Source organism: Dermacentor andersoni, chromosome 4 (assembly GCF_023375885.2).
Source record: "Dermacentor andersoni chromosome 4, qqDerAnde1_hic_scaffold, whole genome shotgun sequence".
Taxonomy (NCBI): Eukaryota; Metazoa; Arthropoda; class Arachnida; order Ixodida; family Ixodidae; genus Dermacentor; species Dermacentor andersoni.
In genome coordinates, this window is record NC_092817.1 from 12,209,657 (window position 1) to 12,223,402 (window position 13,746).

The 13,746-nt window shown below is 42.2% G+C and overlaps 1 protein-coding gene across 6 annotated transcripts in view; it reads right to left on the minus strand.

Moving 5' to 3' along the window:
• Window positions 1-13,746, minus strand: part of gig (TSC complex subunit tuberin) — a 134,246-nt gene that overhangs the window by 118,725 nt on the left and 1,775 nt on the right. For 5 of the 6 annotated variants that reach the window (XM_055073382.2, XM_055073383.2, XM_055073387.2 and 2 more), the window contains exons 3-5: window positions 13,284-13,394; window positions 9,299-9,325; window positions 5,918-5,997 (exon numbers count right to left, since the gene is read on the minus strand). In XM_055073382.2, coding sequence (XP_054929357.2) covers window positions 5,918-5,997; window positions 9,299-9,325; window positions 13,284-13,394 — 218 coding nt within the window. The remainder of the gene's footprint in view (window positions 1-5,917; window positions 5,998-9,298; window positions 9,326-13,283; window positions 13,395-13,746) is intronic. The other variant, XM_055073384.2, reaches the window with a different exon arrangement.

Here is a 13,746-nt window from a genome sequence, read left to right on the forward strand (position 1 = left end):
ATTTATTTCAAAACACTCCTAATGAAACTAAAGCATAGCCCCCATCTATTCATGAAACAGTATTTTGCTTTTGTTGTAAGTGTACATGATATAGCAGAACAAATACGACCCATTTCGAGCTATTTCATTTGTGGGTTTTGGGGATGCGCGACGCATCCCCTGATATGTTGGTTTTCCCGCACGGCTCGCGTGGCCTGGCGCCCGCGGCGGTCGGAGTGGTTGAGGCGCAGTACGAGAGATGGCGCGAGTGTTGCGCTGCTAACGCCGCCGACAGGCGGGGTGACTGGGGCGCCGAAAGACAAGGCGCTCACTCTTTGGTTCGAGATCGTCAAGGCGTGAGGACGTCCCGCGCGGGCGCGGATCCAGGCTTCTGCGAGACCGTCTCGCATGGCCGCCTTCGAACGCGCCACCGTTGGCGTGACCGTACACGCGAACGACCAGGCGTTGGGATCCAGCATGGGGCGAACATATTCGCTCGCTATCCGGTTGCGGTGAGTCGGACTTCTAGATTTGTCGCGCGCCCATCGGCATGTTTTGTGGATAGCAACTCGGCTAGCAGGCATTGATCTATGAAAGGTGCAATAAATGGCCTTGTGATTGTTTGCACTACTGTGTTGTCGTTCCTTTGTCCCAAGAGCACGGAGGAGAACCCCACAGGGTGGAAGTATGCATTACGGCTTCCATGGCGTAAAATAAAATATGCAGCTCCAATACACATGTTGGAATTTGTGCGAAGCAAAGCTTTCATGAAGTGAGTAATGAATTGCTATAAATTTGCCCATTTCATTCCAGCGTCTTTGGCATAAAGGAACCTGGCAATGTGTATGTGCTCTCATACACCCATGCTAGGCAATGACCCAAATATTATACTGGCTTGTGTTTCTTAATTCCTTCTTATTTATTTTAAATGTACCGTCTACTTCTTGGCCAATCGCCCGTCGCGAACATGTGCCATTGTACTGCCCGCTTCTTGGTTGCGGGTATGTGCCATGGTATGGAAATCATAATCATGATCATAATGCAGCGATCATCTCAAAGAGTTTTGCACATCTCAGTGTTGGCCCAAAGAGAACTTTACATGTAACTGTGGCCTAATGGTCAGTGTGGTGCACTGGGAGGTCGAGGTTCGAATCCCACCACATGATGCGCTTTTCTTTTTAAGAGTGAGGAAGGATCTACTCGGTGATAACCCAACCAGTGACCGACTGACACACCAATCAAACCAGGCAAAACCATGGGACAGTAGGCAGAGAAAGTTTTGCTTAAAAACATTCTAGCCTTAAGTGAAAATGCTTCCCTTTCACATCAACAAAAGGCCGATAATGACTTGCACAACAGCAGAAGAGAGGCCAAGCAATAGCTTCCAAATATAAAAAAACACCACCGCGATAGTTCTTAGATTCTGCATGAAGGGAAGATTTGGTAGCCAAATAAATATCCTAATGTGAATCATAGCTTCCGGCTGAATTTTTTTTGTGTCTGTGGGCAAACAACTGAAAACAGAGTGAAAGCACTTCCTTTGTTTTCAAACTCACAGTTGGCCAGCAGTCCTGGTGTACTGTGGCAAAGGCAATGACAAAGAGACAGTAACAATGAAAGGTGCTAAATGTGTGCATGCAAAGACGGTTTTTTGCATTTGCATTGCATATTACTGCTGCTAAATTACAGTATTGAAGCTGCTGTTTGCCAGTCTTTTTCCTGCGAGAAAGCATGATATTCACTTCGCACAAGGGCCATTAATTTTGAAAAGCTAAGGAAACCACAGTGCATACTACCATCTACAAATGAAATCACACGAAATGGATATTTGTTTCCCTATATCGTGTACACTTACAGCAAAATACAATTGACAAGGTATACATCTTAGCTTCAGCAGGAGCAATTTGAAAAATCAAGTATTGCGGTCTTTCTATGTACAATCTTTGGAAATTTCCATTAAGTGACAAACATGGCACATCGGGCACTCATTTTGTTCATGAAAGAAAATGCATAGAAAGATAAACCATGGTATAAATTAACACAATAAACCACTTGATGTATGCAGGGAATTTCAGCCCTCTGGGTTTGGCATTTCATGTAAAAGAAAGGGAGAAAATGTGAACAAAACTGAACTTTGTGCTATGTTTGTAATCTATTTTTTCTATATCTGAAGCTCCCAACAATATTATATTTATTTATATTAAGAGAACCTTAAGTTAATATTATTTAGAAAAAGATATTTCACTTAGTGTGAAAGCTATTTCTATAATAATTAGGAAATTGCCGATAACTTGCAGTTCGCGGACAGCAGCCTGAGGCATAAGAATATTGCGACTTTTTATCAAGCTAAAATATATTTTTTTTTTGTTAAGAAACGAAGTGCAGATTCGCTTTTGCCATCACAAAAACTAGATTAAACAATTTTTTTTTCGTATCTTAAAATTGTCGGCCAGTCATGGTTAGCTGATCTTAACTGAAGCCAGCCCTCAGGAAAGCATGTCGCATACTTGTGAATTCTTGAATTCCTTTCATTCAAGCAAGTTCTACAGAAGTCCACAAAGTGCAGCAAGTTTAATGTAAAGAAATATTGCCATGCATCTGACCATAGCAGAATGCTTTAAGAGGACCTATTTCAGTGTCCTCAAATAACAAACTGCACTGATGCAGGAAAATTAATTTTGGTCCATGGATCAAATAAAGGATTAATACCTTGGTCCACCTTGCAGATTTGCACAGAATTTAACCAAATTATTCATTTCTAAAAGCTTTCAACACTTCTTCAAGTTGATTGCTTTAGCCCGAAAAACAGCGCTAACATGGGATAAAGACTAGAAATGGACAGTACAGGTGCCGACTTCCAACTAATGGTTATTATGCAGTGGTGAAGCAGAACTTGTGTGAAAAATCAAAATTACATTTATGACTCTTTCATATCGATTACACATAGATACTTTGCTAATGTGCAACAAGCATTAGTTAGAAGTCAGTACCAGAGTTGCAGAGTTGGGCCCTCCATCCAATTCCCCCTATGTTCCACAGGGCAGAGATCCCGGTAATTCCATTCTTCTTAACTCCTCGCAATGGTGAGAGTTGGACCATTCGCCCTCCTGGAGTGGCTGAGCTGGTCTATTCTATTCCTCTAATTCCAGTAAATGAAATGGCTTCTCTATTATTGTTTACTACTTGCGCTTGCGTGCCTAGCAAAACAACAACATACTTTTGAAGTCTTAAAAGTGTAACAAATAATGTTGCATACAACTTTTTTGCATAAGAATAAACATGCTTTGGTGTCTCTCATCTCCTCAGGGTGTGAAGGAAGAGTAAGAACAAAATAATCTTGCACCGTGTCCCCAATAAAGGGTGAGTGCAATTATTTGAGGAAATAGCAGGCAAGCAAAATTGTGATAGTGGTCTTCAAGGAGAACGCTGCTGCCGCAGTAAATGAGTTCAGAGCCTAAAGAATCACTCAAGCCTGCTGCCTTTGTTTTCATTGCATATTTACTTGCATATTAATAGGCACAATTTTCCAGAACACCGCTGTGAACATCTGTTATCGCACCTGGTTGGTCGACAGCGTGGAAGACATGGTGCACTTTCCAAATCATCGTAGACTCGCGCAAGGTGCAATTGTTTGAGACATGGCTGTAGTTAGCCTGAATACCTTAGTCGTAGGTCAAGCATGCTTTTGCTAAATCAGATGATTCTTGACAGCTTAACTTCTTAACAGTAAAACTAAGGAGATAACTAACTTAACTCATCAACTACAAGTTAATGAGTCAACTAAATTTGCTAACTAAAGTTAACTAAAACTTGCTCTTTTTAATGCACTTCAACACAGTACACAATAAAGGTTTGCACACGGAGGTCATTACCTATAGGCAGATACTGAAAGAGCCATATTAAGTAAAAGTGTAGACGTAATAAATTGGTCAAGTCTAGCTTTATCTAATTAGCAAATGTAATAGTTGTGCAATTTCACTTAAAACCAATGTTTAGCTCTCCGGGACTATGTGTCTATTCAGCGCCTCCTCTATTTTTTTCAATGCCAGCCAGATGTGACCGATCCGACCGTTCACAACCCTCTCCTATCGTCTTTTCATACTATTTCCCCGTTGGCTAGTGTTCACGCCTGCTTTACGGTCGTGGGGGAGAGTACCATCTAGGTGGCACCTCACGACGGAAGTCGGAGGAAGACTGAGAGATGCGTGATTACCTGAAAGACGTAGGGACAGAGCATCTATCACTTCTCCACCAGAATGGCCGCAGCACGCGCTCAGATGCACGCATGACGCAAGCAGTCGTACCATTTAGGTAGCATCGCATAGCGGCAACTCACTGAACTAAGGCACACCAACGGCTCCCCCATTGGGAAGTGAGCGATTGCACTGGCATTGAAAAAATAGAGGAGGCCGATGGTCCATTTCATTCCAATTCCATTCCGGAACCTCGGACTCCATACCCATTCAATCTTCCAGACTGGTGCCATCATTCTGTTCTCATTACGTTCTGGGTTTTTGAAAATGTGGAACGATTCCAGAATCTTCCAACTCTGGAGTTGTCACTCCACAACTCTGATCAGTACTAGTGTTGTCCATTTCTAGTCGGTCATGTGCTTGCACTCTTTAACGTGTTATGTCATCATACTAACAAGCCTGGCTATCAACCATTTTCATTTTCTTATTTTGGCCTCCAGTTACAGTTAGCAGACTAGATTGCAGCCTTCGTGTGAAATCTTAGTTGTAACTAGCGCTGGAATACTGATCTGACATTCCGCATTAGTGAAATTGTGCAAATGCAAGAGTGTGATCTGTGCAGTATGTCTCGCTTGTGCACTATGTACTTCCCAATTTTGAATCCATGAAGTTTGACACTGTAGAAGTACTGCTTTAAGCGCCACAATCCTCAAAAGCTCTCAGCTCCACTTGTACACTTAGTCCAGTTTCAGTTTGTTAAAAAAGTTTAAAGTTAATGTTGCATACACAACTCTCACTTTAGAATGTCTGAACATGGGCATGGCCAAACCTTACTAGAAAAAATACTGGAACAGTAAATTGTTTTATACTTCAAATTACTTAGCATTCCAAATAATCTCTCCAATGACCAAATAATGACGTATGTCTTGGTAAAATAGCCAGTTTCAAGAATAGGGAAGTCCACATGACTGACAATATTGTGAATTTCAATGGCACTGTGATTCAGCAAATTTGTGAAGTGACTATGGCTATTGGAAAGTGCCATTGTGGAACAATGCTTTATAACCGGCTGGACTTGTTTGCAAAAAGGAAGTACATTATGTCTTTGGAGGAGACAAGTACATCTTATTGGTAGCATCATAGATAGAAATAACCCAGGGAAATATTTTAATGACTCCTAGAATGCAATCAATTTTTTACTCAATTATCAAATCAAAAATAGTGCTTATTCTTGTGATTATAGAAATTTTCAAATGCATCGATAAGGTCAAAAGCATGGCAATTTTGGCGAGTTGCTATGTCATGGCTTTTTTAGGCTTGTAGCGCAGCTCAAAAAGAGCAAAAAAAGTGCTCACTCTGCTCTCCGTTCCTTTTTATTACCCCTTCCACCTTCCTTTTTGCTCTTTCTGAGTTGCGCTACAGGCCTAAAAAAGGCATAGATAAGGGGTTTAATATAGGCTACACTGAAAATATTTTTGTTGAAACAAGGATGAAGTGCAAGAGGCCAGTGAACCAAACCAGTGGCTTCATTAGAAAGGAGTGATAAACAATGGAAACCTCGGTCCATGCTAGAATCAACATTTCAACAAGGGGACTTGCCTTCATCAACGGCAGCTTTCCTTTGCAAAATGTTGACTCCAACCTGAGGCCCCTGTGTGTGCCCACTGCTGGCCACTTTGAGTGTCACTTTCTTTAGGACAGTTTGCCCCCCTCCCTTTTCTTTTAGCTTTTGGAAATAGCCATACCTCAAGGGCAAGTCCTCGGGCAGTGCCAGATCCAGCACGAGATTGAAGCAGTGGGCCCTTATGATGTCCAACGGGTCCCGCTGCATACGGTGAAAACCAGTAAGCACCACACTCAGCACAGCACAACTCTGACATCAAGAGAATAGGGTGCACGTCCTTGTAACCAACAAAACACTAAAGTACATTACACAGCCAAGGAATGCGCTCAATAATGCAACGTACACTGTGTACAAAACAGACACCAAGCTATGTTACATGCTGCAGAGTCTATAAAACTAATTCTTTTTTAAATATGGTGTGAGTGTCTGAATTTCTTGAGTGCCTCTTTAATCTCCTGCTTGGGCCAATTTGCAGTCTGTAATATTTTGAATAGGTAAATAATAATAAATAAACAAGGCAATGATGGAGAATACAAACATGACCTCAGTTTGACTGTTGGCTTGGCATGCCAAATGGCATAACGGTCTGAAAATTCCCCTAATAGCAATAAAATTGCGAGCATGTTACTGCACCATTCTACTTAATGGTCTCTGCATGCAATTTTCGCTGTATGTGTAAAACATGACACAAGCTTCCACAAAGTTTGAAGATTACAAGCTTTTGGCTGTAAACTTCACTGTACGTATGCACAATAACGGTCACTGCATATGACACTTCCCTAGTACTGTTATGAGATTGCAGCATGAAATGGTCTACAAAGACAAGACCACCTAGCAACTTCATGGCAACAGCTCAAAACAACCAAGGTACAAAAAAAGTTAGAAGTAGACTGTGCTGAAAAAAAAAACCCAAGGAGCTCTGGATAATTGAATCCAAAGCATAGCACATGAGTTAACTGATGCCAATCCAAAGCCCATCAAATCCATGCTGCTTCAACAATTGCATGGCCAGTTTTTCCTCTCGTAAGTTGGTCGCAAGCCTGCAATGCAGCAGGCACTGTAATCAAATACTGCATTTACTCATGCAAGGCCAGTCTTTGTCCTGTAGCAGAACATCTGCTTGAGTGAATTGGTCTGACATACTGGCAGAAGGATTAAGATGCAAGAAAGCAAGAAAAAAAGTTCGACAAAGAGTTTCACCAAAAGGTACTCGCACAAGTTCATCCATCCACCAGTGAAAGCCGAGTTCAACAGCAAAATCAATGAAGAATAATAAGTTTTCTTTTTAAGTAAGGGATCGGAGGTTGCATATACAGGGTGTCTACCAAGTTTACATTTCCAAATTCCCTGAGTTTTCCAGGTTTTCCCTGAGCACCTTTGCAAAATTCCCTGAATGAGCCAACTTTATGTCAAGGCAGGCTGACACCACGTTGCCCGATGCTGTCACTCTCTAGTAAGCATGCTGAAACAAAAAATGACTTAATGCAGTTTGAATAGTAAGGAGTAATATCTATTTTATTTAAAAAGAAAACAGAAGGAAGGTGTTAGTAAAATGCACAGCGAAAGAAATGGTAAAGCCCATTCCAAATTGAGTCGAACATTTTCAAATACGAATGAAAAGGAGATGCATACATGAGGAAATATTTTTGAATATGAGCTATTTCTATCAACTGATAGCAAGCACATCGGTATGAGGCCTGTACTTTGTCACAACTAAGATTCTCTCTCAGCAGCTGGGAAGTCAACCTCAACTGTCCTGACATACTCTCAGCCTGTACACAACATGTCAGTGTTGGGTTTCACTGCTTTAAAGAGTTTATTTTGGTTTGGGTGAGGGTGACCTGCATCTCGGCTTCAACCAACACTTTGGTTTTTTTTCCTTTTTTTTAAGCTCAAGCTGCTTCAAAGAGGCGGCGGCACAATTCCTTTCCTGTTAATTCCTCATATGTCGGTCCTTTCTGTTCTCATCCTCCTTCTGCCACGCGTTCACCCCATGGATCATTTGAAGAATCCTCTTGGTCGGTGGTCAACGTCTGATTTTTCGGACTCCCTAGCGGCTGCAAAAACATCTGAAAAATCGGGCAGTATGAAAAATATGAATGCATGTCTTTAACTGCCCTTAAGGGCTAAAATTGCCACAGGCACGTCCGAAAGAACTCTTAAGGCCTGCCAGTACACTTATTAGGCATGTCGGTGCTCGCACTGTGACAGGAGACGGGGGTGCACGCGTGCATAATTAAGGAATACATACTGTGTACCGTGACAATTGCCCCTTCTCATGCTTGTTATGCTTCATGTACTGAGACGACGCTAACTTTAGAAGACTGGCATTACGCAACGCGTTGCACCCTGCGAGCTTCGAAGCCAATCGCGAGGATTACAAAGGCGGAGTTGGTGCCATTGCTGACAGCGGCAAATTCTTTCAATGAAAAACATGGCACCGCATGGCAAGAAGCAGCTAGGCCTAACGTTGCCGCGGTGGTGGCTACGGCTGCCAGCGGACCGGCGTACGAGAGTGCAGGTACGAGGCGGCGAGATAATCAAAATGGCGGCGGTGATGGCTTTGATTAGTGCCATTTCAGACCTGCAGTCAGGGCAATATACATTGACTATATGGTGTACACGGTGGTGCCGCAAAGCCGTGCGAATTATCGGGCATGTCCGAATAATCGGTCGTTAACTACTCTGGCAATACGTCGTGCCGATGACACGGCGTCAATGACGATTTGTTGCGATTCCTCTGTTACTGGAGCCAGCATTAACACGACTTTCATTCCCTTTCAATAAAGTTACAGCTAATTTTCCCTGATAGAAGCACAAATTCCCTGAGTATTTCCAGAAAATTCCAGGTTTTCCCAGTTGGTAGACACCCTGATATAGTGTATAACAATCATGCCAGTGTTTGTGATGTCACCAGGTTGCTGCAGGTCAGTCCTGCTTAAGACCTTTGGCCAATCAAGATTTTAAGAAAAGACATTGTGCTTTACATGAGTCACTACTATAAAAGTCCCTACACATCGTTTTGTTAATGAAAACCAAATTTTTTGTCAGACATAAACATTGTATGACTAGGTGAAATTTCATGCTACAAGCACTTAACAATTACACTCTGTATTTTCTGGTACCTGTAAATTAACTACAGCTACTATTGTATAGTTGGGAGCTTTTTTGTCATGCATCAATATGTTGTCGTAATTGCTGCTTTTATTTTTGTAACTATACTCAGTAACCACTGCCATTGCTATGCTTGATAGCTTGAGGGTAACACATAAATACTGTATGTACTAGCATATATGAATATTAATAGAACTTCAGAAATTAGGCTCCGTCTTGCTTGGCTAGAATGTTCTTGCAAGCATTAGGAGAGCCTAGTACATTAACAAGCATACACATTAAGTTATACAAGTCAAGGTGGAGCTCGTACAAATGACAGGACAAGAATCATCAAAAGAACTTTGTCAGAACATCCCCGCCAAAACAGTAAATAAACAGCAGAACTAACAAATGTGGGGCAAGTAAAGAAGCACATCTGCAAAAAAAAAGTTGTACAAAAACATCAAGCACATAGAGATGGGCAGAAAAGTTTCAAGCAGCATCACCAGACATAATCAAAGAGTTTATTTTTCCCTCTCACTGTGGTATGGAAGTGGCTTAGGTGATGTTGATTTAGTCCCACTGAAAATTTATCGGCAATTTATTAATTTAATGCACTGATGAAGAGGACGCAAATCTGGCTAATGCAAGATGGAGCCCAGACTAGGCTAGCTAAAGGATTGAAGCAATTCTCACACTTTTATTATTTAGTCAATGATAAGTTGAGAATGAAGGAAAGGTTCCTCCCAACAAAGCGAGAAGCACTTGTATTTGGTCTCTCCAAGCTTCAAGAAATATTTCAAATAGAGGTCGCAATCACACAAAGAGGAAGTGCCCCAGTGTTTCATTAACAATGAGCCTGCCATGGTGCACAAACAGCCAATATCAGCAAGTGCAGGGAAGACAGCTCACAGAAAAGAGAAGTACACTCTCAAGAAAAATTGCACCTTTTGGGTCGTATCTTGCCACACAACAATAATCATCATCTGGCTTGTAACGGTATTTCCTTTCTTTAAAGGGACACTAAAGCAAAACAATAAATCAGTTTAGACTAATGAAGCATTGTTTGAGAGCCCTGCAGGCAGTCATTTCAAAAAAATTTTTTGATTATTAGATGAGAAAATGAAGGTCCAAGTATCAGTATTTGAATTTCGCGCCGAAACCCCAGCGCCAGTACGTCAGTGTGACGTCAGGGATTCCAAAGTATGTCTTCGCATTTGGGCCATGTTAGCTGAGTAAAGGTTCCCGAAACTTGCCATGTTTAATATTTGGTTCCTTTAGAGCACAACGTAATCAATTTGTACCGCTATATATAATTAGTAGGCCCTAGACGATGCCATCAAAATCCAAGACGTCACAGCCCCCAGGTGCGGAAACTTAAGTAGGCGTCGCCACCCGTATTTTGTTCTTGCGCTTTTTCTGGCTTACCAAACGTTGTAAGCCACTCTTATCGTTGTAAGAGTGGTGTTTTTGGTGTTGTAGAACGGTAATTTACTGATGCAGAAGAAATCATTTTTCACTTTAGTGTCCCTTTAACGGTGTGAGCCCGGTACTTCCAAGTCACGAACGGCATGCACGTTATCAGCACGACAGAGCATTCCCGATGGGAAAGTAGCAAGCGCAACGTTTGCAAGAAAAGAAATGCAAGCAAGACAGATGACGATTATTGTTGTGTGGCAAGATATGACCCAAAAGGTGTACATTTGTTTAAGAGTGTAGGCTGAAATGAATTAGGAAAGGGTTTTAAGGGATCTCCTGTTCAAGGAGTGTTGTCACACTACACCCCATCCCCAGTTCTAGTGCTTGCAGATTCTGAGGGGAATCTGTACCACAGAAGGCTAAGTGAATCACTTGTTCCCTTCCCATGAAGACGTGGGTCACACACAGTTCACGAACAAAAAGTTTCATTAGCATGGTGAAAGAGCTTCAAGACATTGTAGCACCCAAGCATGGTGAAAGCTGGGACATGGTTACCAAGGGGAAGGAGGAAGTATCTGATGTGGAATCAAAACGTTTCTCCCATACAGACATCCTGTACCTGCTCTTCGTAGTTCATACAGACATAAAACAAAGACACAACACTACAGAAGTTCAGCTTTAAACAACTGCCATGAAACAGTCCTGTTCACAGTAAGCATACACAGAAATGCAAAAGGCAGTTTGGAGGTGTATCAGAGAACAAATCATCCCGATACAACTTACAAAGAGCTTCCTCGGCAGGAGGGTTGAAATCTGGGCCAGTTGGTACATACTTGGAACGAAAAAACCAGTCAAAAACACAAAGGACAAGAGGAGAGGACAAGAGGAGAAGATTTTACATAGGCCAAACCGGTCGATGTATTAATGACCACCTGCGTGAGCACCACTCCTCCCTGGGGTCAGATAACGGTGCAAACTTGCCTCACCATTGCAATGAGTGTGGTTGTTACCCTTTGTTTAGCAATGTGACGATTCTTGGTAGGGGCAAGGGCAAAGAAGAGCGAGAAATCTTGGAAGCGTACTACATCAGTTTATTAGGTGATGACTGCGTTAGTACAAGCTCGGTGCGCTTACTTGAAAAAGAATTTGAATTTATAGGTCGGTCACGATAGAAGCGTTTCTTGTCTTTTCATGCTATGTGATTAGCGATGATGCAGTTGCGCATGCACTGCTGGCCTTGCTGGGACTACACCGATTCTAATAAACCTCAGTTGATAGTTTTCCAGTCGTTGTTGTGTGAACCTCTCCTCTTGTCCTTTGTGTTTTTGACTGGTTTTTTCGTTCCAAGCTTCCTCGGTTTCTATTGCAAACATCAAGGTTGTGTGCCACCAAGAAGGTCAACCATAGAAGGCAGTTCCCCTAACCTTCCAAGATTATCCGTTGCACATCTCATACAGAAACCCTCCATCCCCAACAGTAAGACATTGTCTTACAAAGGATAAAGTGGGGACATGGAATGCAAGGAGCAGAAGGAAGAGGAGGCAATAGTAAATGGCATGTGCATACACATTGTCCTGAAGTGCATCTGCCTCTGCGTTCATAGGTAGTCGGCAGCTACAGGTAAAAACCAGGATGCAGCATAAGTTCTCTATGCATTTTTCATGCTGAAGCTCCTCCCAAGACATTTCAGAGTATACATGGAGGTACATTTTTATCTAATATGCTGCCAAAGAGCAAGCAACACCTACACCTTCTCAAGCCCTGACCATCAGTGTGCATTGATTGGCTTATCCAGAGAAATTGGCAAAGGATAACTGTGCACGAGAGTACACTTCAGTTCATGTTGAATAGATGCCCCATGTAATGACAGAATAGACAGCAGATATCAGCACATAAATTAATGAATGTCATTATACATAATGAAGTCAACAGATAATAAACCCAAGGGAAGCTTGGGGAAATTATTTGCTGTTTCTTAATTGAAGTGCAGAAATGATAAGGCACAGGGAAATCGAAGTGCACGAAAAAACAACTTGCCGCCGATGGGTTCCGAACCCACACCCTCCGCATGATACATGCGTCGCTATACCTATTGAGCTACATCGACAACTGTTCCCACGTCCACATTCTTGGTATTTATGTATGTGTATAAGAGCTAAGCCTGGGAGTGTTAGCCAGTGCCACTCATGGCCATTATGGCGGATGTAGCACATCTTTTTGACGACTGGCGTGGCATAGATGTGAATTTTTTATAGAAGTAGGCTGCTGACCAATAAACCCTTGTATGCTACCTGAAGGCATCAAATCTTCCGGGGTCGAGACCCTCGCTATGCAATGAATGACAAGAAGAGGAACCGAGGGTGTCAATTTTTTTTTTTTTTTTTTGTCGCAACCATATGAAGCCAAGAGATAATGAAGCCAGGAAAAGCATAGGGGAAATTATTTTCCCCAATGCTTTCCTTGGATTTATTATCTGTTCGCTTTATATGGTTGTCAATAACAGAAATCGGGCCTCTCTGTGCCTCTTCCAATTGTTCATTATACATAATGGATGCTACCTCCACGCAAAAGTGAAAAAACTAACGTAAGTCAATCAATAGTCAAAATAATCAGTGCTACAGCAGGAATCTTTTTTTTCTTGAGAGCAACCCCTACCTGTTCTATTTAGCAATATACTGTAGAGCAGAGGGTGCCCTCATCCAAAGCAAGGTCACATGCAGCCATGAAGAAGATGCACTATCAAGGGCTTCGGCATCAAGCAAGAGTTCATCATTCTACAGCTGTGGCAATTGTTAGTGCCTCTGAAGTGGTTCTACCTCTACTGACACAAGCCCAAGCTACTGCCTGACAAAGGCATGATATTGTCGTTACATGGTTTTCTCTCCTTGCAATCGGGAGGCAATTACTGTCACATTAAAAACATAACATGTCAGAAATATGTGGAGTAAACCACTGTAATGTTTTAAAATACTTGCCTGGGCTCGAACCAAGGTGCAGTAGAAGTTGAGCACTGCATGGCGCACCTCAGTGCCGTGAGCTGGGTGCAGCAGGTCACAAGTCAGGCTATACAGGCTCTCTGCCCCTCCCTGTCAAAACATGAAACAAGTCATGCATAAGGATCGAATTGCCTAAAGCCTTCGGAGTACTTCGCCAGTCACAAAAACAGGCATGACATAGGGGCACTCATGGCCTCACATTGCCAGGTTACCTACTATATCAAACGCAGGTATGTGAGATGTAAAACAACATAAATACAACTACGGCAAATAATGAACTGGGCAATTCTATCGTCAGTCTTCCTACGAGATCGTCAGTCTTCCTACGAGAAAAGAGGTGTGTATTCCTTAATACAATGACAGCAAGAAAAGTGCCTAGCGCATGTGAGTTGGCTTTTAATTCTAAAAAAAATTTATGGGGTTTTACGTGCCAAAACCACTT